At 34.3% G+C, this 27161-nt stretch overlaps 1 protein-coding gene across 11 annotated transcripts in view; it reads left to right on the top strand.

Moving 5' to 3' along the window:
• Nucleotides 1–27161, top strand: part of LOC120776118 (protein sidekick) — a 123280-nt gene that overhangs the window by 46727 nt on the left and 49392 nt on the right. For all 11 annotated transcript variants that reach the window (XM_040106641.1, XM_040106640.1, XM_040106639.1 and 8 more), the window contains exon 2: nucleotides 22780–22881. In XM_040106641.1, the coding sequence (XP_039962575.1) occupies nucleotides 22780–22881 (102 nt within the window). The remainder of the gene's footprint in view (nucleotides 1–22779; nucleotides 22882–27161) is intronic.

The raw sequence follows: 27161 nt of genomic DNA, 5'->3' as shown, positions 1-27161 counted from the left end.
GATATCGACATAGTTCAGCGAATTAAAAGACAGCGGCTACGCTGGCTAGGTCATGTTGTCCGGATGGACGAAAACACTCCAGCTCTGAAAATATTCGACGCAGTACCCGCCGGGGGAAGCAGAGGAAGAGGAAGACCTCCACTCCGTTGGAAGGACCAAGTGGAGAAGGACCTGGCTTCGCTTGGAATATCCAATTGGCGCCACGTAGCGGAAAGAAGAAACGACTGGCGCGCTGTTGTTAACTCGGCTATAATCGCGTAAGCGGTTTCTACGCCAATTAAGAAGAAGAAGATACATATGTGCTCTCAGTAATATTGCATATTAATTTAGATGCTTCTCTTTTATTTTTCAATTTAATAGCCTTTGCTGACAATTCACTCATTTTAATTATATTTTCAATAATATTTCAAATTAAAACACCAAGAAACAAATAATTTTACTAGTTCCAAAAACAATATCGCACTTTAGCACGGACCACAAACTGCAGAAGACACAAAACCAATGAACCAGATGTCAACAACTTCTTTTTCTATTCTGTTGTTTTCATCTAATTTCATTTTGCAGTCGCTGCGATTTCAACGTCGGTGATCGCGTTCATTGTTTATCTTTTGCATAACGGGACAACAATCTTTAACTTAACGTCTGGAAGTGACAACTATCTTTATTTTAACGTACGGAAGTGACTAAAGCGTGACGTATTTAGCGTTGGCGATAAAAGACACTTCCAAATGTTGGCAGGGACGTATTGTGATTTTATTGTTGTTGTTCTCACTACCACTTATAGAAGAAGATCGAAACAAATCGCTTTTGTTTATCGACCGAACTACCGGCAAGAAAAAGTGTGCCAAAAGCTATACAGAAAACACACAAACAATCTCATAGATTCGAACACACAGCAAAAAAGCTTTTAAAACATCGTAAGTGTATTCGTACATATGTTTGCAATCAAAGACCTGCAATCGCCGCATTGTAACTGCTGCAGCATCCAGTTGTTGCGCTTTTCACTGCACTCTGGCGCTAGCTGCTGTGTAACCCGCTTCTTTGCCTCTTCGGCTGCTATTGTTCGATGTTCCTTTAGAGCTGACTGGGCTGCGGAAAAAATTTGCCCGCACATTTGTTTGAGGTCATTCAAAGTGCTTTGGCATTTTTTAAGCATAAAAAGTCAGTCAGTTGATTTGTGTTGTGCAGTGTTTCCGATATGTTGCTCATTCGATTTAGGCATTGTTGTGGTTTTGTGTGCTCAATATATAAAAATATATGCCGAATGCAAGTCGAAGTAGAGTTTAGTTTCGTTAAAATGTGGGTGAATGCACTAAAAGCCCTTTTTTTCACATTTAACAAATAGCTGGAAGCAATTTACGTGTACCAAAATACTTTTTAAGCCAAATTATGTGGCTTAAATAAACATATCCAGAACAGGCTATAATTAGTTTGCAACGAAATTTGGAACACCTTGAAGGAATCGTCGAAACCCCCATAGAGTATATAAGTAAGACGAGCTGAATCGATTTAGACATGTCGTCCGTCTGAAAGTCCAGATTTGTATCCAATGAACCACAGTTTGTGGCAACGTAACCTGTAAAATGCCTCATAGGAATTTAAAGAGTTTCAAAATCCTTTGGTTTGAGCATCGTTTGAGGGCTTGTGTGAAAGCAAAAAGTGCCCATTTCGTATAACATTTTGTAGATCGTGTTTTAATATATGCATTTTTTAATAATATTCATTCATTGATATAGTTTTATAATGGCCAGGAATTGTAACAGAACCTCCTATTCTCCCCAAGAAGCGTCACATTTTTTGTTACAATCGACGCTATCGGACGACTATAGCATACATTCGTTTCTCCACCGAATAGAAGTATACATACATATGCTGTAGCGTAGCTTTCTTCTCCTTTAATGCATCTGAAAAAATAGTGCGATAGCAGTATTCGCGTTATCAGAAAGTGTTCATCTTGATTGAAAGGCTTTCCTAATTTGGGTTGTGGTAAGTTTATGTTGTAGAATGTACATTCATTTGTATGTATACACGAATGTACATACGCTCACGCATCTGAAATATGCCAGAAGCCAGCCTGTATAATTGTAGTAATTGTTTCTTCCATTTTAATTAACTGTACGCTTGTAACACTCGTTTAGTAGCACAATTACCGCTATGTCTGCTTTTAGCTAGGAAAATGTGTGACAAATGCTATCCACTGAACACCGTACATGACAGTGAACAGCAGCGTGGGAGTGCTGCAGCATGTGAGATAAGAATTCAGGTCTGATAATAATTACATAACTGCAAAAAACACGAATACAAGTAATGTGTGCTAGACTTATGAATAATTATAAATTATGTAAAGGAATTTACAATAATTTTTGCGGAATTTTGTGAAAATATCTTGTCAAATGAAATAGTTCTTCATACTAGAACTTAACTTTTAACGTTCAATTTATATGGCAGATATACATATGCTATAATAGTCCGATATCGGCGGTTCCAACATTTGAGCAGTTTCTTGGGGAGGAAAAGATGTGTGCTATTTCGTACAGGCAGACGGAAATAAATCGATTTAGCTCATTACGCTGATCCATTATACAAATATGTATATACAAAGTGCGTTCCAAAGTAAACAGGACCTTAAAAAAAACAGAAACGATAGTTTTCTCAGCAAAATCAATTTATTTTATGCAAAATAGTCTCCTTCTGCTTCAATACAGCTTTCTGCACGGCCCAAAAGCATTTCGAACGAATGTTTTACCTCGTTGGCCGGAATGGCCGCCAGAATGCCGGTGCAAGCCTTTTGAATGGCCTCTACATCTGCATTACGCTTTCCTTTCATGGGCAAACGCATTTTTTCGAAAAGGAAGAAGTCGCTTGGTGTCATTTCAGGTGAATACGGGGAGTGGTTAATGGTTAAAATGTAATTTTTGGTCAAATAATCGGTCACAAGATGTCCTTCGAATGTTGGATTCTGAGCAATTTTTGGTCGTCAGTCATTTTTTTGTGCGGAACAAACCGTGCACACACCTTTCGTAAGCCGAAATGTTCGGTCAAATTGCGATAAATCGATGTTTGGGAGATGTTCAATTCCATTTCCATGAATTTCAATAATGATTTCGGCTGATTTTTGATGAATTCTCGCACAGTTTTGATGGAATTTCCGGTAATCACGGATTTTGATTGGCCCACATGTTGATCGTCATTTATGTCCTCCGACCACTTTGAAAACGTTGAAACCACTCGTGCACTCTGCTACGGGATAGGCAATCATCGTCATAAACTTGTTTCATCAATTGAAACGTTTCAGGAAAATTTTTACCAGTTTTAAAACAAAATTTAATGCTGGCTCTTTATTCAAAGCTCACACTGATACTTAAAACGCAATAACTTCACTTCTAATCAATGAAATGTCATGAAATTTTCACTGGACAATCGATAAAGAGCAGATTCTAACGCACCAGTCGACATATAGATGTCGCCACCAGGGGTGCTAGATTCAAAAAGTCCTGTTTACTTTGGAACGCACCTTGTATATATACTTTATACGGTATCCGACGTTTCCTTTGTGTCAAACGTAATATACGCTGTTCTGGATAGAAGGCAATCATAAAAGTAATTATAGTTTTGTGTTTGCCTGTGTGCAAAAAATTTGGAAAAGTGAGCGTGGCATCTCCCTCTAATACATAGATTTAATGTAGATCTTCCTACAGCACTTAATCTGCAATAGCCAAATTTACTCAAGAAAAATCCTATAAGAATCCCTATCTACAATATAAAAGAGGACAAAATCGGAAGATAACCCCGTCTAATCCCACATAAGGGTACTATTAAAAACTACTAAAAGTGCAATAAATCAATAACTAAATACGAGAGGGACATAAAGTTATACACCCGAGATGATATGATAGGCTTTATTCCAGCCAGAGTGAAAATTGGGCAATGGGCGTAGCACCGCCCAATTTTAGGTAAAATCATATATCTCAGGACCTTCTCGACCATTTTCAACAAAATTTGGTATGTTAGTTTCCTCTATAACACAACGGGAAACAACAGGAAACATTTTCTTAGTATCTGACAGGTAAATTGTATGTGTTACTGGCAAAAATACATAGATAAAACCGGGTCAATACTACCCCAAACTCTCGTATTTTCCTGAATAAATTTCTCGGAAGTCATGGCGAAAGTTGAAATTCAAATTTCAAAAAAAACGTGAGTAATCACAGCTAATCTTACCATTGCGCATCCATTTTGCTTGGTCTGAAGACAAAAGTATACGCACGCTTGTCTTCACAAACAAGACTGTCATCCGATGCTCAGATGCTTAAATATATAAGCCGTTAAAATGACCTCACACCAAAGATGTGACAACGCATTCCGTTGGAATGTATAAAACAATATGAAATTATGTCAGCGGCTCACAAAGAGACATCAACGACGATTAACGAAAGTGTTATAAAGATGATGATGGAGAGGATGGTCTACAATCTAACTCACAAAAGTCAGCAAGAGAAGCAAAACTGAGCAGTGTGCTCCAAACAGTTCGGCTTATGAGCGTTTCATTCCGAAAGCAACCACAGTGACCGTGTTAAAGTTCAAGCTGACTCAACAACTAGAGGTTTGCTGAAAGCGTGTGGCAAGCTCCTAATGCTGCTAATTTTTCAACTTGCAACAACTACAAAAACAATAAATTAACTGTGGTCAACTAATTATATATGCACACAAGTTGAACGCAGCAATAATTTATTTTTCCAGTACAAGATACGTGTGTATATACATATCTCTCTCTCCACTTGCAGTCATACTATATTGTACCAGAATTTTAGATGAATCATGTTAAGCATAGAATGGTCATGTATTATTTGAGCAATTCTTATCGTTTACTTGAACTTTCTGTTGAACTAAGGAGGCTTGAGTAAAAATTTATAATAAAGTAGTTGCAGTAGATGTACATAAGTATATATTTTATATTCTTCCATACACATTAAAATTCAAACATACATAGACAGCAAATTGAAGTTAATTGTTGACTCTTTCATTACTTAGAATTCTTCCTGCAACTTTGCTGCATCCAAGTTTTTATAACGATAAATTAGTTGACGTAGCAGTTGCAGGCACATCACTGCCCTCATCAATTGATCCCAACAAATATATTTTTTCATCCAGCAAAGCACTAAATTATGATGACTGTGGCCAACTAGCATTGTGCGCTGCATTATGATTGGATAGAATTGCAACAATTGTCTGTATATGTATTATTATTATACCCTGAATCGGGATATACAGTTTGCCACGAAGTGTGGAACAGCTAGAATAATAAGTTTAACCATGTCTGTCTGTATATATATGGTGGCGTATACCCCTCAGTTTTTGAGATATCATTCTAAAATTTTGCGACATTTTCTCCCCAAGAAGCTGCCGATTTGTTGGAATCGCTGTTAAAACAATACACACTACAGGGTTTATCCGGGAAGTAATAGGACTGATTTTCTTCCACCGCGACTGTACTTGGGAGCGTGCGCGCACCAACAGTATTCGGTATAGGGCGTTCCTAGCTAATGAATGAGCGCCTGGTCAGTTGTCTCCGAGCACCTGGAGAGTCAGTACAAACACTTTCGCGCGACGTGTTTCTGTGAGTTGTGCAAGCCGAAAATGCAGCGTTCGTTAGAGCAGAGTTTCGCGTTTAAATTCTGTGTGAAACTCGGTAAATCTGCGACAGAGACATTTGATATGATCAAGCAGGCTTACCCAGAAGTTTCTTAAGAAAGAAGTGGTGTGAATCGGTGGCATCAGGCGTTTTTGTAGGGCCGGGAAGAGGTCGCTGATGAAAACCGTGCGGGAAGACCTGCGACCTCGGCAAACACCAACAATGTGCGACTGTGGTTCATGACATTGTGACGGAGCACGGTGCTAAGTGTGCCAAGAAAATTTGAACATGAACCAAGGCCGGCATCCCATTGTTTCCGCAGCCAACGTTCAGCCCAGATGTGGCCACCCTCACTTTTTTTGTTTCCTTGCTTAAAAAGATGTACTAAATTGTAATCAATAAAAGACTCTATTTCGACGGTTGGTTGACGACATACATATGTATGTAAGTATATGTAAACTATTCGGCTGCTTCATCGCTGTTCAACCCTTTTTCAACACTCCTTTGTTTAAGTAGAGAAAAAATTAAATGGTAATTAATACGTGGGAAAGACACTGTATGTTTCTAGCGAGACCATAAATTAATGCAATTAAACATTTCTCTAATTGTTTTTTTTTTTGTTGTGTCTCTAAACTTAAAGTGGGACAAGTCAAATAAACAAATAGACTATCATAACGAAATAAGGAGACGAAAAGAGGTTATATATTAGGTTGGAAAATATTTCCCTTCCGCGTGTTTGCTCTTTATTCAGTGTCAATATTATATATTACATATGATTGGATAGAATTACCACATTCTCTCTTATATTTAATTTACTATATAAATTTTTTTGTTTCTCTTTCGTTCTAAAAGTCAGACTTTTGTATGTAATTAACAAAGGATTAATAGACCGGAGGCAACAATTGACAGATTTTAAATTCTATATCGTGTTCTAAATCAATCAATGTTTTCTTAAGAATCATTTTTGGTATAAACAACCATACCTGAGACGTACTATCCAAACAGTGAATGTGAATGAACTGGCATGCAGTGTAAAGTAAACAAACAAATATTTCTCGTTTTCAACTTTTTGTTTCCTTGCTAGTTCTGTCTGCTTTATTTATGTTCACGTCTACAACTTAAACTTTCAAAAGAAGCGCTTAAAAGTCCAAACACATTTTTTGTATTTTCCGTGATTTTACACACTAGCGGAGACCGGAGTAAACTTTGCACTGGTTGTATGTTGATAGGTATGGTTATATGGTATGGGAACTGCGTGCGTCGAAAATGTAAACAAACCAGTTTTCTTGTTAATTTCTATTTATCTTCTTTTCATTTTACGTAACCGATGACAAAGTATTTAGGGAGCACATACGTTTATTTGTTTTCAAAAAAAAATTTTAACTTCAAACTTACTTTTCGCAGAATAACCACAATTATAAATGTTCTAATGTAAGCTTTTAATATTTAAGAATTTCATGGTTCAAATTAAAGATTTGAATAAAAATGTAAATTAGCAAGGTGGAAAAGTCATCACTTCAAAAGCAACCATAGATTTGAAGTGATTTATCCAGAACATCAAAAATATCGTTTTATAAAATAAATACAGTGGACCAATAAAGTTTACATACACCTATGTAGTTCTATTAAATTACGGCACGTTTATTTGTTATAAAATGAATAAATTTTGTAGTTTTTTTCTATCCATTTCAAAAGATGCATATTTAACATTAAATTTAGCTTATCAAAATATTGTTTTTTACACAAATAAAAAAAATTAATGCTAAAGCTTAAAATGGGCATAATTTATATCAAAAAAGTTTACGTGCACTAATGATTATTTATATAAATCAAAAGTAATTACAATAGTTTTAGCGGTTTTTGGCCCACAATTTGTTGCTGTTATTGTCCCTAGACATTGATGTATGCTCCCCACTCCATTTCTAGTATTATTTCCGGATATTTTGACCCACTAAGTCCATGATCCACCTTTTTGGCCTTATTTTGATGAAATTCGATATTTTCGAATACGATTTTCCAAAATGTTACAGATATTTTGAAAAGGATTACTGTATGGTGATTGCGGGACCTATGGAGTTATTTTTAATTTCATAAAAACCCTGCATGTACAAGATGAGACGGGTGCTAGTGTACGTAAACTTTTTTGATATAAATTATGCCCATTTTAAGCTTTAGCATTATTTTTTTTTTTTGTGTCAATATTTTGATAAGCTATATTTAATGTTAAATATGCATCTTTTGAAATGGATAGAAAAAAACTACAAAATTTATTCATTCATACTGAATTGCATATGTATGTCTTTAAGAATAATAGAATACATCCCTGTAATACGAAAAATGTGATGTTTTCAATAAGGCCAATTCGAAATTTGAGAGAAAACATTTCAAATTTTCCATTTAACTTCTTCTATACATTTCTTATAACTCAATCTCTCAAAAAAATTATGTTGATCCTATACCCAGCTGAGTGACTACAGTGTCATTCTATGTTTTTATATAATTAAAGTGAAAATCATGGACAATTCGTATTAAAACTATTGGAATTTTTCACATTGCAGCTCATTTTCATTTTTGTTTTTGTTTTAATTAAAAGGTTGCAATTAAACGAACTTTTGATATATATTTAAAAACTAAACTGTATCAATATACTAAAGTTCACCACAACTTTGTATTAAAATCACTGATATATCGTAATACTAATATCATCGAATAATTAATGGATTGCATTAGCGAATATAGTGCTACTCAAAAAAATATCAACATTACATCAACGATTACTTGTTGACATCCAATTACGGACATCCAGTAGAGCAGTAAGAGCAATCGTTAGCGTTGTAAACTTTATAACCAAACATCAGTAATTAGTTTCATCGTTAAAATGAAAATCAATACGACAGCTTTGAATTTTATTGTAAAATTCTAACACTTGAATACAAACTATTACAGCTGGCAATAATCAGAACTTTGATTCATCGACTGTGAAAATAGAAAGTCAATGATACATACCCTCAATTTCTATTTCATTTCCAAATATTAATCATCCACATATGTACATATATTACATTATACTACAAGTTATAAATACATATACATATGTATATGTATTTAGCATTATTTAAGGTATGCATAGACATGTAACACATGTTTTTGACATAAAATCAATGCATGCAAGCTAATCAGATTGCTATAGTAGGAAGCCAAAAAACTATTTGAGCATATTACAAGTATATGTAAGAATATGCCTGTGTAATATTAATGCAGCACTTGAACTTTACTTTTGATGTTTCCGAAATTAAATTTTTGAAATACAGTCGCAACTGTAATAATTATAAACAAAAATGTTTAATAAAATTTCTTTAAAAAAATAGGAAAACCACAAAAATAACAGAAGCTTTTAGAAATAACTACGTTCGTTTGAACTTCTTTTGTGAAAGCCGTATTCATTTTAATAACAATTTCTTTATTTGTTTTTTAATTTTATAAAAAAATAGTAAAATTGAAAAAGAGCTATTCCAAAAATATTTCTCTAAAACAAAATTTAATAAAATAACAAGTAACGAAGGGCTAAGTTCGGGTGTCACCGAACATTTTATACTCTCGCATGATAAAGTGATAATCGAGATTTCATTATCCGCCATTTACATATTTTTCAAATACCGTATTTGTGTAAAGTTTTATTCCGCTAACATCATTCGTTCCTAATGTATATATTATACAGAGAAGGCATCAGATGGAATTCAAAAAAGCTTTATATTGGAAGAAGACGTGGTTGTGAACCGATTTCACCCATATTTCGTACATATTATCAGGGTGTTAAGGAAATAGTATATACCTAATTTCATTGAAATCGGTAGCGTAGTTCCTGAGATATGGTTTTTGGTCCATGAGTGAGCGACGCCACGCCCACTTTCAATTTAAAAAAAAAAAACCTGAGTGCAGCTTCCTTCTGCAATTTCTTGAGTAAAATTTAGTGTTTCTGACGTTTTTCGTTAGTCGGTTAACGCACTTTTAGTGATTTTCAGCATAACCTTTGTATGGGAGGTGGGCGTGGTTATTATCCGATTTCTCCGATTTCCATTTTTGAACTGTATATGGAAATGCCTGAAGGAAACGACTCCATAGAGCTTGGTTGACATAGATATAGTAGTTTCCGAGATATGTACAAAAAAACTTAGTAGGGGGCGGAGCCACGCCCATTTTCCAAAAAAATTACGTCCACATATGCCTCTCCCTAATGCGATCCTTTGTGCCAAATTTCATTTTAATATCTTTATTTATGGCTTAGTTATGACACTTTATAGGTTTTCGGTTTTCGCCATTTTGTGGGCGTGGAAGTGGGCCGATTTTGCCCATCTTCGAACTTAACCTTCTTATGGAGCCAATAAATACGTGTACCAAGTTTCATGACGATATCTCAATTTTTACTCAAGTTACAGCTTGCACGGACGGACGGACAGACAGACATCCGGATTTCAACTCTACTCGTCACCCTGATCACTTTGGTATATATAACCCTATATCTGACTCTTTTAGTTTTAGGACTTACAAACAACCGTTATCTGAACAAAACTATAATACTCTCCTTAGCAACTTTGTTGCGAGAGTATATAAATACCAATACTCCCCTTATACAAAAAACATATACATATCTATCCAAAATATATAACTTAAGTCCAAATAACTGAATATTAAATTGATTATTTAGAATCTTGTATATGTAGATAGAACTTTGCTCATCAAAACACTGGCAGATTATTTATTTATTTATTAGTTATTTTCTAGTGTGTTTGTGGTACTTGCTTTGTCATAAACTCTGTCAAGAAAGTATCGGGAATTTATAACTAAAACTAAAAATTTTTCAATCATATTCCAAATTTATTTTATCGCCTTCAAAGTAATCAAAAATTTGCATGTCTTCCATATATATTTCCGATACTTTCTTGACAGGGTGTAAATTAGCGGTGTCGTCAGTGAATGTTGCGGTTAGTGCGCTTGCACTCGTTGGAATGTCTGCAGGAAATAAGACATAGGAATAGTCCCAAAAAGCTGCCTTGAGGAATTCCAGGCATAATTGGATGCTCCTCTAAGATAACCTCCTATAGTTTAACTGGAAGCCGCCTATTAGTTTGGTATGGTATGAACAACTTGTTTTTTGGCAAAGCAAAGTTATATTAATTATATATAAGAGTCCATCATGCCATACATTATCAAATGATTGAGCCACGTCAAAAAATATCGCTGAGCAGTACACTTGGAACTCAAGTGCCCTCTTTATTCAGAAATCAATCTGCTATATTGCCATTAAAGTAATAATCTGGGCTGCGGCCTAATTCTCCCCTTGAATGTTATACACCTCAAAGAGGTAATATAACTTGTATTTATAATTTTATGTTTAGACAGTACATCAAAGATATGTTGCAAAATGTGCTGTGGTTGCATATAAAAAATCAAAGTCTTTATAAATGTAAACTACTGCAGCAAAGAACTAAAAGCGGAAAAGAACAACAAACAGAAGTGTCTATGAGAAATAAAAGGAGCACGCAGCATAAACCACATATGGAAATTACTTACCCGTTAGGAAATTGCAGTGGTATGAAATTGATTTACTATGTGTTGCATATTGAAGTTCGTTTGCTGTTTGTTCATGCTTTCTTCGAAAACAGCAATTGGGGAATTTATCATTGCAATTGGCGCTTTTAGAATTTCTTAGCAGGCAGACAGTTTAGACAGACTAAGTTTTTAACTTAGCAGTTTATTCATTTATTATGCTCAAAATATCTTTGTTTTTGTTTCAAGTGCTGTAATGTCTCATTCAAATGCGTCTATCTTCAGACTAGCATGAATTGATTTCAATTTAGTTAAGTTCGCCTGTCCCTGATCCCACCGACCAGGTTTGTTTCCCTACAAGTACTTCTCTGAACATGGGGGGCATGCCTTTGCTGCACTAATATGATATACGTAGTCGTCGTATAACCGAGGTTGAAACACATAAATTTATTTATAAACTATTTTTGAAAGGCATTAACATCTGGTACTAGTGACCGCCACTAGTAACGAGACGAAAGAAAGAATTGATTTTACAAGACAACTAAACAAACAAAGAAATATAACAAATGCAGATAAGCGCACGAGAACATAATTACGGGTAAATGGCGTAAAGTGAACAACATACATATGTACTCATAGTAATGTAGACACCACGCCGAACACGGAGAAAGCCAAAAATATTATTTTTAGTGTAGCTGGAACCAATGTTTGGGTGAAGCGCCATATCTGCTTTAAAAGGCGACAGAAAGTGATACATGTGAGCCAGAATCACAATGCTAATGCCTTTATAAGTGCACGTTTTCGAGTGGTAGGGCCGTAGCTCATCAACAACCCCAGCGGGTGTTGTTTCCAACAACTGCTGCTGTTACCCAGCTTCCGCCTTGAGTAGCTAATGCATTTTTTTAGATTTCATTCGCCATCTGTTTATTTATCATATTTTTATGGTTAATGAAAATTTTAGAATTACGTATGGTGGGAGTGGATTTGCTGAGATTTACATAGCAAGATGTTTTTGGTTCTGTAGCATTGAAAAGTGTGTAAGATATTTCTGAAAAAGGTAGTAAATTACAGTTGTCATTTTATAAATTCTTATGGGACAACTGGCACCTTTAGTCGTGTGTAGTTACATACATATGTATATTTGTTTAGACTAATACATTTATAAATGTCGTATTGCTGTGTTATGTATGAATATGTGTATGTATGTTATATGAATACGGTATTAGAATATTAAAAAGTGCGGCGACATACATATTCATACACATATCGTATTAGTATGTATAGAATTGGTAATGACAAAAATTGAAAAAATTCACACCGTTAAAAATTTGAAAATATCATTACCAGTTATTTAAATGGCGACTATAAAATTTTGTCTATTGCTATTAGTATCGTATCACTTTTTTGATTTGAATATAAACAATCAATTACTTGGTAGCAGTACTATGAGAACATATGAGCAAACCAACCAACCACCTACATATTACAAGCTAATGCATATGTGCGTAACAATTCGCTGCAGGTTTTTTCCATATAAGCAAATATTTAAGGTAGCCGCGAAAGAGTTGTCAGCGGAATAAAAACTACCACCTCGTAGGTGTGTTTAAAAAATAACGGGAATTTTCGTTTTTCGAAAAAAAAAATATTCAATCGTATTTATTAATGTTGTCGCCTTTAAAATAGAACCCATTCCTTATTATGCGCTTATGCCAGGGACACTTCTCAAACTCCATTTTTGGGGCAGTTTTTAGCTCGTTCAGAAAGTTTTATCTATCTTGTTAAGGTTGTCTTTACTTTTGAAAATAGAAAAAAGTCACACCAGAGCCATACTTATATGAAGGATGGGGCATCGTTACAGTATGATTTCTAGCCAGGAATCACGAACAATTTTAAGATCTATTTTTTTCTTAACAAACGAAAATCGCCAAGCTCATAAAACCCGTATAACCTTATCGTACTTCAGATACAACTTAATAAAAAATTGACATTTGGACATCTGTAATATGTAATATGCAAATGGAAATACAATGAAGACCTGATTTAGAACTAAGTAAAATCTTTCAAAAACATTTTAATGGAACTGCCTAATTGTAGAAGGAATAAAAATTCGTATATTTTATATAATAATGACTAGAATTGAGTGTATAACATTCATAGCAGGTTCGTGGGATTTAGCATTTCGAGCGACGCTCGTTTTAGTATTTAAAATATATTCCGAACATATCAACACCGAATACGATGAAACCAAAGACCTCCAAAAAAGGCTGTTACAGATGAAAATATAAAAGTCTCAATAAATCATTTCTGATGGTCGTAAAATGAAAGTGAGTGAGCTGGTGACACCCTATATAAGTATGTAAGTATATCTAGAAAACTTGTAAAAGCGTACCGTTCGTGAAAGTTTGGAAATGTTGATGGTTTTCTTTTATTTAAGTATTCAATTTTAATTGTTCAATTATAAAGTTCATTTTACGACTATATTTAATCCATATATTTGAGTAGAATATCCACTACAATAAAATATACTTACATATGTATATGTATGGTAAATATATTAGCTGACTACCAGGTGCCTACCTATGGCGCTACTCTAATCCAAGGTTGTGTTTGTAGCAGTGTCTCCTTTTTCAACTATGTACATACATATAAGATATAGCGAAGCCAATTAAAATAAAAGTAGCCAACAGAGGATCTCGTGTCAACAAAAGAGACACAGGCTAATACTGCAACTATTATATGGAGAACTTACTTATGTATATACTTATTCAACGTCACAGAATAAAGTGAAATAAAAATGAATTTAAATTCTTGGCACGAAAAGTAAGAAGCATACACAGTTGAAAATGCAGTCAAAGAGTCATGGAGGAGCATATAAAGTGGCCATCAGCAAAAATGAGGGGCATAGGGAACATAGCAGACTGTCTGCAGATTGAAGGCGACAAGAAATGCAAAAGTCAAAAATCTTCGTCGTTAAGTATTATTGATTTTCGAGAAACACTCGGCTGCTTATACTATACACATTTATGCATGGAGTACCTCCATTAAAAGTTAATTTCCAGCAAACACATGTTAGAGTTCTGTACCTATACATACATACAAGTATGTATATTCTCTATAATAAATAACTATGTAATATCCTCTGTAATAACTGCTAAATTGCATTTAAATACTTTAAACACCCTTTTACTATATCCACATTTTGCTTATTTTTTACCATATCCTCACGTAACTACTGGCCGCATTGCACATATAAAATTATTCTTTTGCTGCGTATTGCATTTTGATTGTAAAGGTTTAAGGTAAATGATGGCGTCAACACCATTCATAAATCATTTATGGTGGGGCCTTGGCTTTGATTTATAAATGTAAGTGTGGGCATTTCTGCTTAATTTTTGAATGCTAAAGATCCTGTTTGTCAGTCACAGGACAAGTGTGTAGTTTGTATGCAAGTAATTTCTTAAATGATAATATATGTATATTTGTACAGTTTAATATAGTTTTTGGTCAATTAAATACACAGTTAAGGACAAATTTTTGATGATGACAGCGTTGATTATAATTTTTTAGTTATATGCATGAGAATAAGGAACAGAGTTTCATCTTTAAAAATGAATATCATAAAAGCCATATATATTTATTAAAAGTCGAGTAAAAATAAATGCATTAATTTTTGAATAAAATGGAAAATGGTGAAACATGTATGCACTGTTCAGAGTGTAGCCGTAGGGAAGCAGCTCCCTGCCAATCTAACCAAACACATAGATCGTCAATCCTGGTTTGGTCACCGTTTGCGCAGCCTCACCGTATTTCAACCACAACCTTTCATCACCAGTAACTGCTTCAGAAACGAATCAATTTTATAGGGATTCAGCAGCGATTTTAAGATGAAAATTCGGTTCATAAGACTCCTTGACTCGTGTGGTACACATCACGTTTGCCTTTGTCGTAGAAAACTAAAATTATGTCTCTTTGCTGGTGTCTATCTTTGATGCATCCTCTATACTAAAGTAAATACTGAGTCAAGTAGGTACAAAAATGGTTAAGAATAATTTTTTAAAGCCTAAACAAGGTATATTAAGACTTCCACGAAGTTTGATCTGAGTTGATTTAGCCATGCTCGTCTATATATACTAGAACAAGTCACTCATTTTTTGATTTTTTATTTAAGAAATTATCTTCACGAAATTCGGCATATTTTCTTCTGTCTTGGTAACGCTTCAATCTTCAGATCAGGTAACAAACTCACCCATCAAAATCAACATATGGATTTTTTTATTCTCTCTAATGTTATAAAAAATGCACCTTTGACGGGTATTAGCTTCGATATAGTCGCAGTTAACGCCGTTTTTCTTGTTTAAGATTTAAATCGTATTTTTTTAACATTATACAGCGGCTCTTATATGGCTCTTATACAACGCGAGTACAAATTATTATTATTAAAACCATATACCTATTAGAAAACTAGTGGAATTTTAGAACCTTTATGATTTATGGTAATTTTGTGAATCTTTTGTATTTCCATTCCGCAAAAATTCAAAATTTTTGGCATTGTGGTACTCAAAAAGTTTGATGTGTCAAATATTCAAAAACTTTCCTACAACTTTATCGTTACTGACAACAATATGTGCACGTAAAATGATATGTGGGCAATGTTAAAAAGTCAGTTATCAACCAAAAGCTGCAGAAATACGTTGCGGTATTTCGTCGCACTACTGGAGATCAGTTGAGAGAGTGCAGAAATTTGGCAGAGACTAATTCACTCACAGCATTTAAAGTCTAAAAGCTAAACTGTAATTTTATAATATTTATGCAAGCATTTCTAGAAGCAGAAATTTTGTTTTTATATTTTATCTAAATACCAACACAGCTTTGAACATTAATATACCATTCCCTTCAAATTATTCAAAACATTCTTTAAATATTTCTCGCTTTTTGAATACATCGAAATAAATGTTAGTTCTTGGCTTGTGACTGAAAAGTGTTGAGGAACCAAAAAACTAACCATAGCAATCATCAACCCCCAGTCAACCAGAAAGCTAATTGGTGGTGGTTACACATCAATTATTTTTTTATTATCACTTGATTGTTTCCGTTGCTTAACAATTTTTTATTGGGTTTCTTATTTCCTTACTAACGTAAAGGTTCGATAAAAGCTGTTAGCCAATCAATGAAAATATTTCTATATATTGTGTATTTGTTTGAGTAGATAGATCTGGAGTTAACAGTCGGGGTGGAAAATTCTTTATGGATGTGGTAAATTAATGTCAGGATACTGCAAAGCACCTTAAAAACTGTCTACTAACGACTGTTACCATAGCAAATGGGGTAGGATTGCATTTTGTATTTGATTAAACTTTTTTGAAGAGATATACAAATTATTCTATATATTTTAAATCGCTCACAGCCATCTCAATGGTTATTGGTTAAATTAATGGTATATGCTATTGAGGATCAACAATATTTCTAAAAACTGGCTTAAAATTTTGGGTAGTCGAAAAAGTCTTTTCGTATTTCTAATCAAACTTCAACTTATTTATATTATATTTATACTAATAAATACAAGGTGCAAAGTAAACATGACTTAAAAAAACAGAACAAATGTTTTTTTCGGCAAACTCAATTTATTTTATGCAAAATAGTCTCCTTCTGCTTCAATACAGCTTTTTGCCAGTATGCCGGTGCAAGCCTTTTGAATGGCCTCTACGTTCTCTATTTGTTCGGAACAAACCGTGCACACACTTTTCGCAAGCCCAAATGTTCGGTCAAAATGCGATAAATCGATGTTTTGGAGATGTTCAATTCTCTTTCCATAAATTTCAATGATGATTTCGGCTGATTCTTGATGAATTCAAGCACAGTTTCGATGGAATTTCTGGTGATCACGGAGTTTGATTGGCCCACATGTTGATCGCCATTTATGTCCTCCGACCACTTTGAAAACGTTGAAACCACTCGTGCACTCTGCTACGGGATAGGCAATCATCGCCATAAACTTGTTTCATCAATTGAAACATTTCGGTAAAAGTTTTACCAAGTTAAAAATAAAATTTAGTGTTGGCTCTTTGTCCGAAGCTCATTTTTGCACCGATAACACAAACTTACCGACACTTAAAACGCAATAACTTCACTTCCAATCAATGAAATATCATGAAATTCTCACTGGACAATCGATATATGTAGCAGATTCTAACGCACCAGTCGACATATATGTAGATGGCGTCACCAGGGGGTGCTAGATTCAAAAAGTCCTGTTTACTTTGGAAAGCACCCTGTATGTATCATTTTGGTCGACCACTTTTTGCCATTTTTGGGCAAGAGACATTAGTCTATCAGTTTAAATCGAAATTTCCAGAACAGAAGTGAGCGAACCACTGTTTTGCTACACGAACTGATATAGCATCGTGTCCGTAAACTTCACACATTTCGTTGGTGACTTGTGTGGATTTTTTTCTTTTTTATTAAAAAATTTCAAACTATAGCGAATTTCTTCGTTATTTTCACTTATCTTTGAACACTTGTAACTTTATTTCAACTCCCCAAATTTTTTTCGGTTAAATTAAGGTTAAAATCTTACCTTTCCAACACTATATGGTATGACACAATGTGATTGGTAGCACTGGAGATATTCGACTGCAAAATACGAAGACTTTTTCGACTACACAATATATGTATGTATACCAACTTTTCACTCTTCGAACTTCACAAAGAAATTTGTAAACATATGTATATTATAATCCACTATTTTTTATGTTAATGAGTTTGAAACAATACATAATTCTATACATTTACTTAATGAGTATGTCAAAACCACGAAATAATGTTAAATGTTTCCCTAAAAGCGCAAGCATGAGAGTATTATGTGGTTTTCAATTGTGACACATTTTGGGGTATCCAGACGAACAGGGTGTGACTTTAATCCTCTTAAGTTCATATTTGATGATTACACATTCCTCGCCGCAGTGAAAATTTCCCCAAATTCATTACATTTAAGAAAAATGTGCCGTCTGTTGCAATAATGATAAAGCGTGCTCGCACGTTATTTAATGCCTAAAACACTGCATTTGCGTTTTACTTCCATACCTGAAATAGATTTAGTCAAATATCCCTGTAGGAAAAGAAATTGCTTAATACATTTTTATACTCTCGCAACAATGTTGCTAAGGAGAGTATTATAGTTTTGTTCACATAACGGTTGTTTGTAAGTCCTAAAACTAAAAGAGTCAGATATAGGTTTATATATACCAAAGTGATCAGGGTGACGAGTAGAGTCGAAATCCGGATGTCTGTCTGTCCGTCCGTCTGTCCGTCCGTCCGTCCGTGCAAGCTGTAACTTGAGTAAAAATTGAGATATCATGATGAAACTTGGCTCCATAAGAAAGTTAAGTTCGAAGATGGGCAAAATCGGCCCACTGCCACGCCCACAAAATGGCGGAAACCGAAAACCTATAAAGTGTCATAACTAAGCCATGAATAAAGATATTAAAGTGAAATTTGGCACAAAGGATCACATTAGGGAAGGGCATATTTGGACGCAATTTTTTTTGGAAAAGTGGGGGTGGCCCCGCCCCCTACTAAGTTTTTTGTACATATCTCGGAAACTACTATAGCTATGTCAACCAAACTCTACAGAGTCGTTTTCTTCAGGCATTTCCATGTACAGTTCAAAAATGGAAGAAATCGGATAATAACCACGCCCACCTCCCATACAAAGGTTATATTGAAAATCACTAAAAGTGCGTTAACCGACTAACAAAAAACGTCAGAAACACTAAATTTTACGGAAAAAATTGCAGAAGAAAGCTGCACCCAGGCTTTTTTTAATAATTGAAAATGGGCGTGGCTTTGCCCACTTATGGACCAAAAACCATATCTCAGGAACTACTAGACCGATTTCAATGAAATTCGGTATATAATATTTTCTTAACACCCTGATGACATGTACGAAATATGGGTAAAATCGGTTCACAACCACGCCTTCTTCCAATATAACGCTATTTTGAATTCCATCTGATGCCTTTTCTGTATAATACGAGTATATACATTAGGAACCAATGATGATAGCGGAATAAAACTTTACACAAATACGGTATTTGAAAAATATGTAATTGACTGATAATGAAATCTAGATTATCACTTTATCATGCGAGAGTATAAAATGTTCGGTGACACCCGAACTTAGCCCTTCCTTACTTGTTTTTTTATAAGTTCGACCTTTTGCACAAACCCTAATAATAGAGATTTCTTTTAGCTTATACTTTATTTTATTCTAGTTTCCTATAATACATATATCTCAATAATAATATACGTATATTGGCAATTTATTATATATTTTTTCCTTCTAAAGATCTATAATTTGCCAACATACCGCAGTATAGAATTTAAAGCAGCATAAACTACTCGTATGTATATATTTCTTAGAGGGCTCCCGCTGAAATAAATTCACTTGTCAAATCTTGAATTTAAATTGCAGTTAATGATGTTCTCTATCCCAAAAGTATTAATGAACATACACAAATCCCATAAAATTAAGCGTGCACACGTTTATTCCCATAATCTTATCTTAAAATGGACCAAAGTATGCAACACTACTTTAACAATTACATATTGTGATCTTGCGGCTGGTGGCAAGCGTCCAACAATCTACCATGACACAAGTACGAATATATATCACCTTTCTTAAATTGGGAGATATTCTTAAAGTTAGGTAGAGACATTCTGTAGAGTGTTCGTATATTTTTATTGTAAGCGACTATGGTGTTCATCTATCATTATTATTTAACGTAAATCGCCTTTACTAGTCCTTGAAACCCAGAAGTATTTACGTTTTCTCATATCTCGTATATAATCATTATCAACTTAAATATCATTGCGGTCAGCCCCTTAGCTTGTTTACATGCCTATTGAGCCAGAAATGGGCCTCATCGCTGTACAAAATGTAGCTCGAAAACGTCGGATCTTCTTGAAACTCAGGAGCCCATAGAACGAAGCGATGTCGCTTTGAAAGGTCGAGCGGCTTCAATTCTTGCACAAACTGTTTTTTGTACTCTTTCAATTTAAGATCTCGACGTAAAATGCGGGAAGTTATTTCGTACATCAGCCAACGGCGCCGAATCGACTCTCTACGGTCTTCGTGTACACTTGGCTACGGCGTGGTCTTTTCGGTCTAATATGGTATAATGAATGGGTCTCAAAAAAATTTCATCGTTTGTTTGAAAAAATAACGGATATAATAACATGTATGTATGTATATATTTTAAAAGTATATGTACATTTCTTATCTGTGCCACTTTAACTGCGATAAGCTGCTCCTAGCTTAAGAGATTGGTGGCAATACAAATATACATATCTTTTTTCTACATCTCATAGGGGTCTCATACTCATTAAAGCGAAGTGAGAAAAGAGCCGATACCGCTCCATTTGTTACATACTCATATTCTCAATTCCCATCTTATGGGAACAAGCATAATGTAAGATAATACAAGCATTAAATGGGAAACGTGTGCAGCTGATGTTTTGTCTTAAGAACATTTTTTGTTTTTGCTGCACTAGAATTTAGCTTTTTCCTCCACTTCTTACTATGCTCTTGAGTGTTCTGTAAGAATGGTGTCACTGTGCGTGACACTTCACAGTTGATTGCATGTTGTTTACCTCAGTTGCATTACTTAAAACTACCAAGCACCTAAGTCTTTTATAATATGTATAAATTACATGGTGTTCCAATCGGGATTGGTGGATGTGTGTACATAGCCTTTGCTACATTCTTGTTTTAAGTCGCTAACGACTGATTAGACAATTTATATTTAAAAATTGCGGTTATAAAGAGTTTAACCGCTATAGTAGCTGTGTTGCTTCTACTTATCGATATACCCTTTCTCACATATACGCACACTAGGGTGTTTTTTGAACTATTAATTTTTTTCAGTCCCGTCACGAAATTTCCTTGGAAACACCCTAAAAAAAATTCCCTGAAAATTTTAGCCCTTAATATTAGCATTAAGAACTGGACCAAGGGATGTAAAAATTTTCCATAGAAAATGCACTACAATCGTGAGTTTTTATCTTTAAATTCTACAGATCAGAAGTATTTTATGGCATCGCTTTTACTTTAGACGCATATTTCTCAGAATTGTTCTACAAAAGTGTCCAGTGCAACAAAGTCGTAACTCACACCGGTGAGGTAGTACGGGGCTTTAAACCTGATTTTTCCACGAAATTCGATTTTTTTTTATATATCTCAAAACGACAAGAGCTATAGAAAAAATGTTCATCACAAACTTGTAGGAAATTTTATTTGCTACAAAAAAGGTATGAGGTCAAAATCGCTATCATTAATACCTCTCGAGATATTCAGCTTTTTAAGTAAGGCTTTATAGAATTTTCATAATATGTAATAAAAATCTTGTCATTTACGAGATATGTATATACAAAAAAATGCGAATTTCATGGACAAATCAGGCTTAGAGCCCTGTACTACCTCGCCGGTGTAAGTAACGACTTTGTTGCACTGAGCACTATTGTAGAGTGAACAATTCTGAGAAATATGCGTCTAAAGTCAAAGCGATGCCATAAAATACCTCTGATCTGTAGGAATTTAAAGTTAAAAAATCACGATTATAGTGTATTTTCTATGGAAAGTTTTTAGATGCCTTGGTCCAGTTCTTAATGTTAATATTAAGGGCTAAAATTTTCAGAGAATTTTTTTAGGGTATTTCCAAGGAAATTTCGTGACGGGACTGAAAAAATTAATAGTTCAAACAAAAAAAAACACCCTAATGCACACATATTGTATATGTTATCTTTGATAGCTTGTGTGACGTTTAAACGCGGCCAGCGTTTTGCTGTGTGGTTACAAACGAGAAACAACTTTTTGTAACGTGTGGCGGCACGCATGCGTCACTTTCAACTTCGGTCGTCTCGTTTCTCACACCAGTAGCCCTTGTGGTTTCGTATTAAGTTTCATTTGATGTTTTTAACAATATTTTTCATATTTTTATTTATACATAATTATTATGTCTCTTACGAATTTCACCTCTTTCATGTGTTATCTATAGCTTATTTCTTTTCCATGCGTTCTTGTGATACAAATTTCATAAGAAGCTTTTGGTAGAATTATTTTCTATATTATTTGGTTTTACGGCAAGGTTTTTTTAACTTTTAACATAAATCCAAACAAAATGAAAAATTTTGACTGATATATGAAGACACTAAAAGTTCCGTAACTCTTTGTATAAAATTTAGAATTTTTAAATATGCTTTGACGATGGAAAAAAATCCGTATAACCCATATAACCTTTGTGAAAATATTTAGATATTATTTCATAAAAGCTTCTATCGTAGAAAATATATTTGCAAGTAGCTATTATATATTGTTCGTAGAGACCAGGATAAGGCTTTTAGGTTATTGAAAAATGCGTTAATCTACTTGAAAATGTGTCAGGGTTTTTACCAGAAAGTGTTCTCGAAATCCAAATATTGATGAAGGTCGAGAACGATACATACATTATTATGAAATTTTTTTTCGCAGATTTTACTAGTACCTTTTTCGGAACTAAACTTGAATATCTATGTAATTAATTTTTACCTTTCTTTTATGTTTTCAGACGGCCCACAACTGCAAGCGCCACGCTTTACCACACAACCATCGTCATCAGGTTCGATAGTGAGTGAAGGTCGCACGAAAATTCTACAGTGTCATGCCTTAGGTAAGTACAGCCTACTTCCATTTCCAAAGGCTACGTTAAACCTTATAAAACATTTGGGAAAGCTCTCAAATATAATATTATTTAGTTCAATATGTCTCACATTAGCCCAGAATGTGCTTGGGTTTTGGAAATAACTTCGTTCTGTTTTTTATAGACAACGAAAGCTTACATTAAGACATTAACGGCTGGTAGAATGCGCAGCCATTTAAGTGACCGAAATCCTCTCGACTGTACCAACACTTACTGGAAATTGGGCTCCGAAATGGTCCGCTACCAGTCTACTTATTATCACATTACAAGTATTATCACACAATGTAAAGTGATAGTCACTGTAGCTTATTCATCTTACTGCTGTACTGTTGCTTAGCAGCTGAGTGCTTAAGAAAGAACCCTCTAACCTCTAACCATATTCGCAAGCAGAATTTTTTTTCTTTGGATAATGTGAAAAAATAATAACCTTTTATGAGGCTTCCTGTAACTGTTCAATACAAGTTACCTTTTGCTTCTCCATTTAATGCTTCCCCTCTTCACAGAATGCTGAGTTCGTAGTGGCCACCCACATTTCTTTGTGAAAGCTTCTTAGTCATATACCGTCTTATTCTTTATGGTTATACGTTGCACCCTTTTTGTCATTCGATATCCAATTTTGATTACTTTCGTTGTTTGCATCACATACAGTATTGAGAAATAAATGGGACGTCTTTTAATGGTATTATATAATATGTAGACTTATTTTAGTCATTAAACATTTAATGCAATATGTACTAATACTTTTATAAGAAATAAATATATTAACAAAAGAACATTGTTAAAAACATTGAAACTCTGCAAGTAGAAATAAGAAAAATTAAAAAATATTTTTTCAAAAGTAAATTGTGCAGAAAGCATTAGTACATATTTCACGAACAACTTTCTGTGAAAAGTTTTGAAATCTGATAAAAACCAAGCCCACTCTTCTTATAACGACTAAGCCGCGACTTGAAGAGGTCCATCAACAGAAATTGGTTCTTGAGAATCGACGAGCAAAGTCAGAGATCTTACGGGCATGGATGGAATGATTAGTGAAAACCATTTTGAAAGATAATTTGGCCCAAGGAAAGTTAAAACACGAATTAGTTCCAAAATCACTAAGTTTTTGAGAAAAACAGCATCGCATTAACTTCTGCGAAATATTGCTTTCCAACCACCAGGATTTCATCGAACGTATTATTACTGGCGATGAGTCTTGGATCTATGCTTACGGCCGAATATTGTGGCAAAGGTGAACCGAATCCGAAAATTTTCTTCGATTATCGAGGAGTTCTTCCTACTGCCAAAACTATTTGAGTGTTGTGCGTCGTTAGCGCAAAGCTATTCGTAAAAAGTGACCAGAACAAAGGGCCAACAACTCTTGATTTTTGCACCGTCGGGCAAAATTTCAATCAGTATGCTTTTGGCTATTCTGCAAACTCAAAGGACCGCTCCGGGGAAACCGGTTTGAGTCAATTGAAGACATTTAACGTGAATTGCTACGCGCATTAAAGGCTATTCTGGAAATAGTCAGGAACAACTGTTTCGATGATTGGTACAAACAAGTGTATTACGGCCAAGAGAGATTACTTTGAGGGGGAAGACATAAATTATGAAGAATAAATTCAGAATTTTAAAATTATGAACAAGGTCTTAGTATTTTTTGCTCATTGTAGTGCATGTTCCCCTCTTCCCATATACCTATAATGATTATGGATTGTCTGGTTTACTTTTACCTCATATATCCAAGTAAGAGAGTAAATAAGTGATAAGAAACCATTCACGGTTTCGTCCGATGATACATTTTTAATGAATTTGCAACATCTATTAATATAAATAATACAACTCAACACCTGAAAATGTTTCACCGCCTTTGACAGCAAAGTTGCGAGGGTATAGAATTTTTGGTTACACGCAAATTTAGCCCTTCCTTATTTATTTGAAGATACTATGATACTATGTCATAAATATTATTTTGCGTAAGCACTTGTCATATTTGAACAATTCGGTATTTTTAACCTTTTCTTTTTGCGTCATAATTCTAAGAGGATTGCGAAATTGCTACTTAACTAATACCTTTGCACTGTTTTTACAACCCACGGCTAGCTTAGGTTAGCCTTGTAAAGGAACAGTTTCGATCCTTTTTACTACTTAACTAATACCTTTGCAATGTTTTTACAATAATAACACACGGATATATATGCAAAAAATAATATAAAATAATGTGCACAGAAAGTGTGTGTTTGGATTTTGATAGATTTGAAATGCAAATTTTAAATAAATTTTTCTGAAGCCGCATGAAAACTATTTCGGGATATTTACGTAATGCATATTAATCAGGTTAGGTTAGGTTAGTCAGGTAGGCTAACGAGTCACACATAGAACAGTTTTAGTCCTTTACGATACTAAATGGAGTACTGTTATACAGTGCATGAGGATAGTAGTTTTCTTTTGTCATGCTTGCTAGTTTTACGCATCGACAGAACAGACCTCACTTATGATACCTCTGCCGGTATCTCACACCGTGAGACCCCCAAGTGTTTGTTGCGTGGCCTGGCCAGTGCGGGATAAGTGCACAAAAATTTCTAAATTGTTTTCCTGGAGGCTTTTCTTGAAATATCCTACAGCCTTCTCCGATCTATCGGCTCTATTCTTCAGGGGGGTGCCGCCACCAGACTAGTAGAAAGTTTAACGTTAAATATCCGAACAATTAGTCCGTCATTATAAATGAACGAACTCCACCTTCACTTTTCATTTAAATACAAAATGCCAACAATACAAGATCTTTCCCAATATGTTAAAAGATGATGAGCATGATATCCTAACCTAATCATTTATTCGTTCAATAACTAGTACTTACCATAACATGCTGCAGCTGCTTTATACAATATTGTAATGTAATGACCTTAAATTCTTTGTTCGGTTTACAATACAAGCTGAAACTAAAAATAATGGAAGCAGTCTTTATTTTTTTATGTCTCAAATTCATAGCAAATTTTCTTTTATATACGAGTATGAACAAAAACAATCAGTAAGAAAGCGGAAGTGGTGCATCCTCACCAAAATTAGATACAATAACACCATTTGTCAGTATAGTATTGCTGCTCCTATTACTTGCTGCTTATGACACATCAATGGAAGGGGGCAAAACAAGGGAGAAGTTTCACAAAGTAAAATATTTGCTTTCATTTTTATCTAAAGGAGTAATTCAAAAATTTTGACAATTTTAAAGTAATGATTATGTTTGACTAATTCGTTTGTTGTTGTGATAAATAATTCAAAAATATGCAAGTCTTATCTGTGCTCAACTTTAACAAAAATGACATTATACTGATGCCATTAAATTATATCACAATCACGCGTATTTCGATCGATATACCTACATATATGATAAATGCACAAATCATTAAAAATTTAAACATGTTCCAATTTTGAGTACATCGATATATAAAAGAAATTTGGCCAACCATGGTTCGCAGTTCCCAACTAACTTCCGTTTCTTTTTTCATACATGTACATATGTAATATGTCTACAGTGTTATGTTATGTTATGCCTATATATAGCAGCATTTGTTACAAGAAATACATATATTCTTCGTAAGCACAACGTCAACTGTAAAAACCATCGTATAATAAAAATGCAAAATTAAAATCACTTCGGTGATACTTTCAAGATAAAATGGTTTTTCAACCACCGAAAAAGAGAATTTCTTCTTGCCATTTTGCTACTTAGTATATTTGAAGTAGTTGCAAACTACACACAAACTATTGCTGAAGTTGAAGAGCATGAAAAAGTCTTCTAATTTAATAGATAATGTCTATCGCGAACTATTGGCGGCAGTTCAAAACTTTTTCTGTAGTTTTCAAAGAGTTCTGCTGTTATGATGCAATGTTCAAATTTATACGACACAAAAATTGATATTTTCTTATAAATATAAAATTTGAATAAAAATCATTTACAGCATTGATAAACAAATTATAATATTCGCCAATCCAAACCAAATATCACAACCGCCTAGTTGTTCGAATAGGATGAGTGGTAACAGGATAGGGAATAAGTCACAGTACATACATATATTTTTTAAATACATATTATGTTATTTTTTATTCTCACCCCACATCAAAGCATAGTTAAATATTTGCAGTGCTCTCGAACACATTTGTCACAACGCAGACCTTTTTACCGCCAGTTACCACAATTCAACAAAGTCAAGTGCTTTGATCATACCTACAAGCACATATGTTGACATTTGGTAAAGAAAGAATGTTTG

The sequence above is a fragment of the Bactrocera tryoni genome, chromosome 4, assembly GCF_016617805.1.
Source record: "Bactrocera tryoni isolate S06 chromosome 4, CSIRO_BtryS06_freeze2, whole genome shotgun sequence".
NCBI classification, from domain to species: domain Eukaryota; kingdom Metazoa; phylum Arthropoda; class Insecta; order Diptera; family Tephritidae; genus Bactrocera; species Bactrocera tryoni.
The sequence above is the reverse complement of the archived record's forward strand: the minus strand, read 5'-3'. Positions and strand labels throughout refer to the sequence as shown.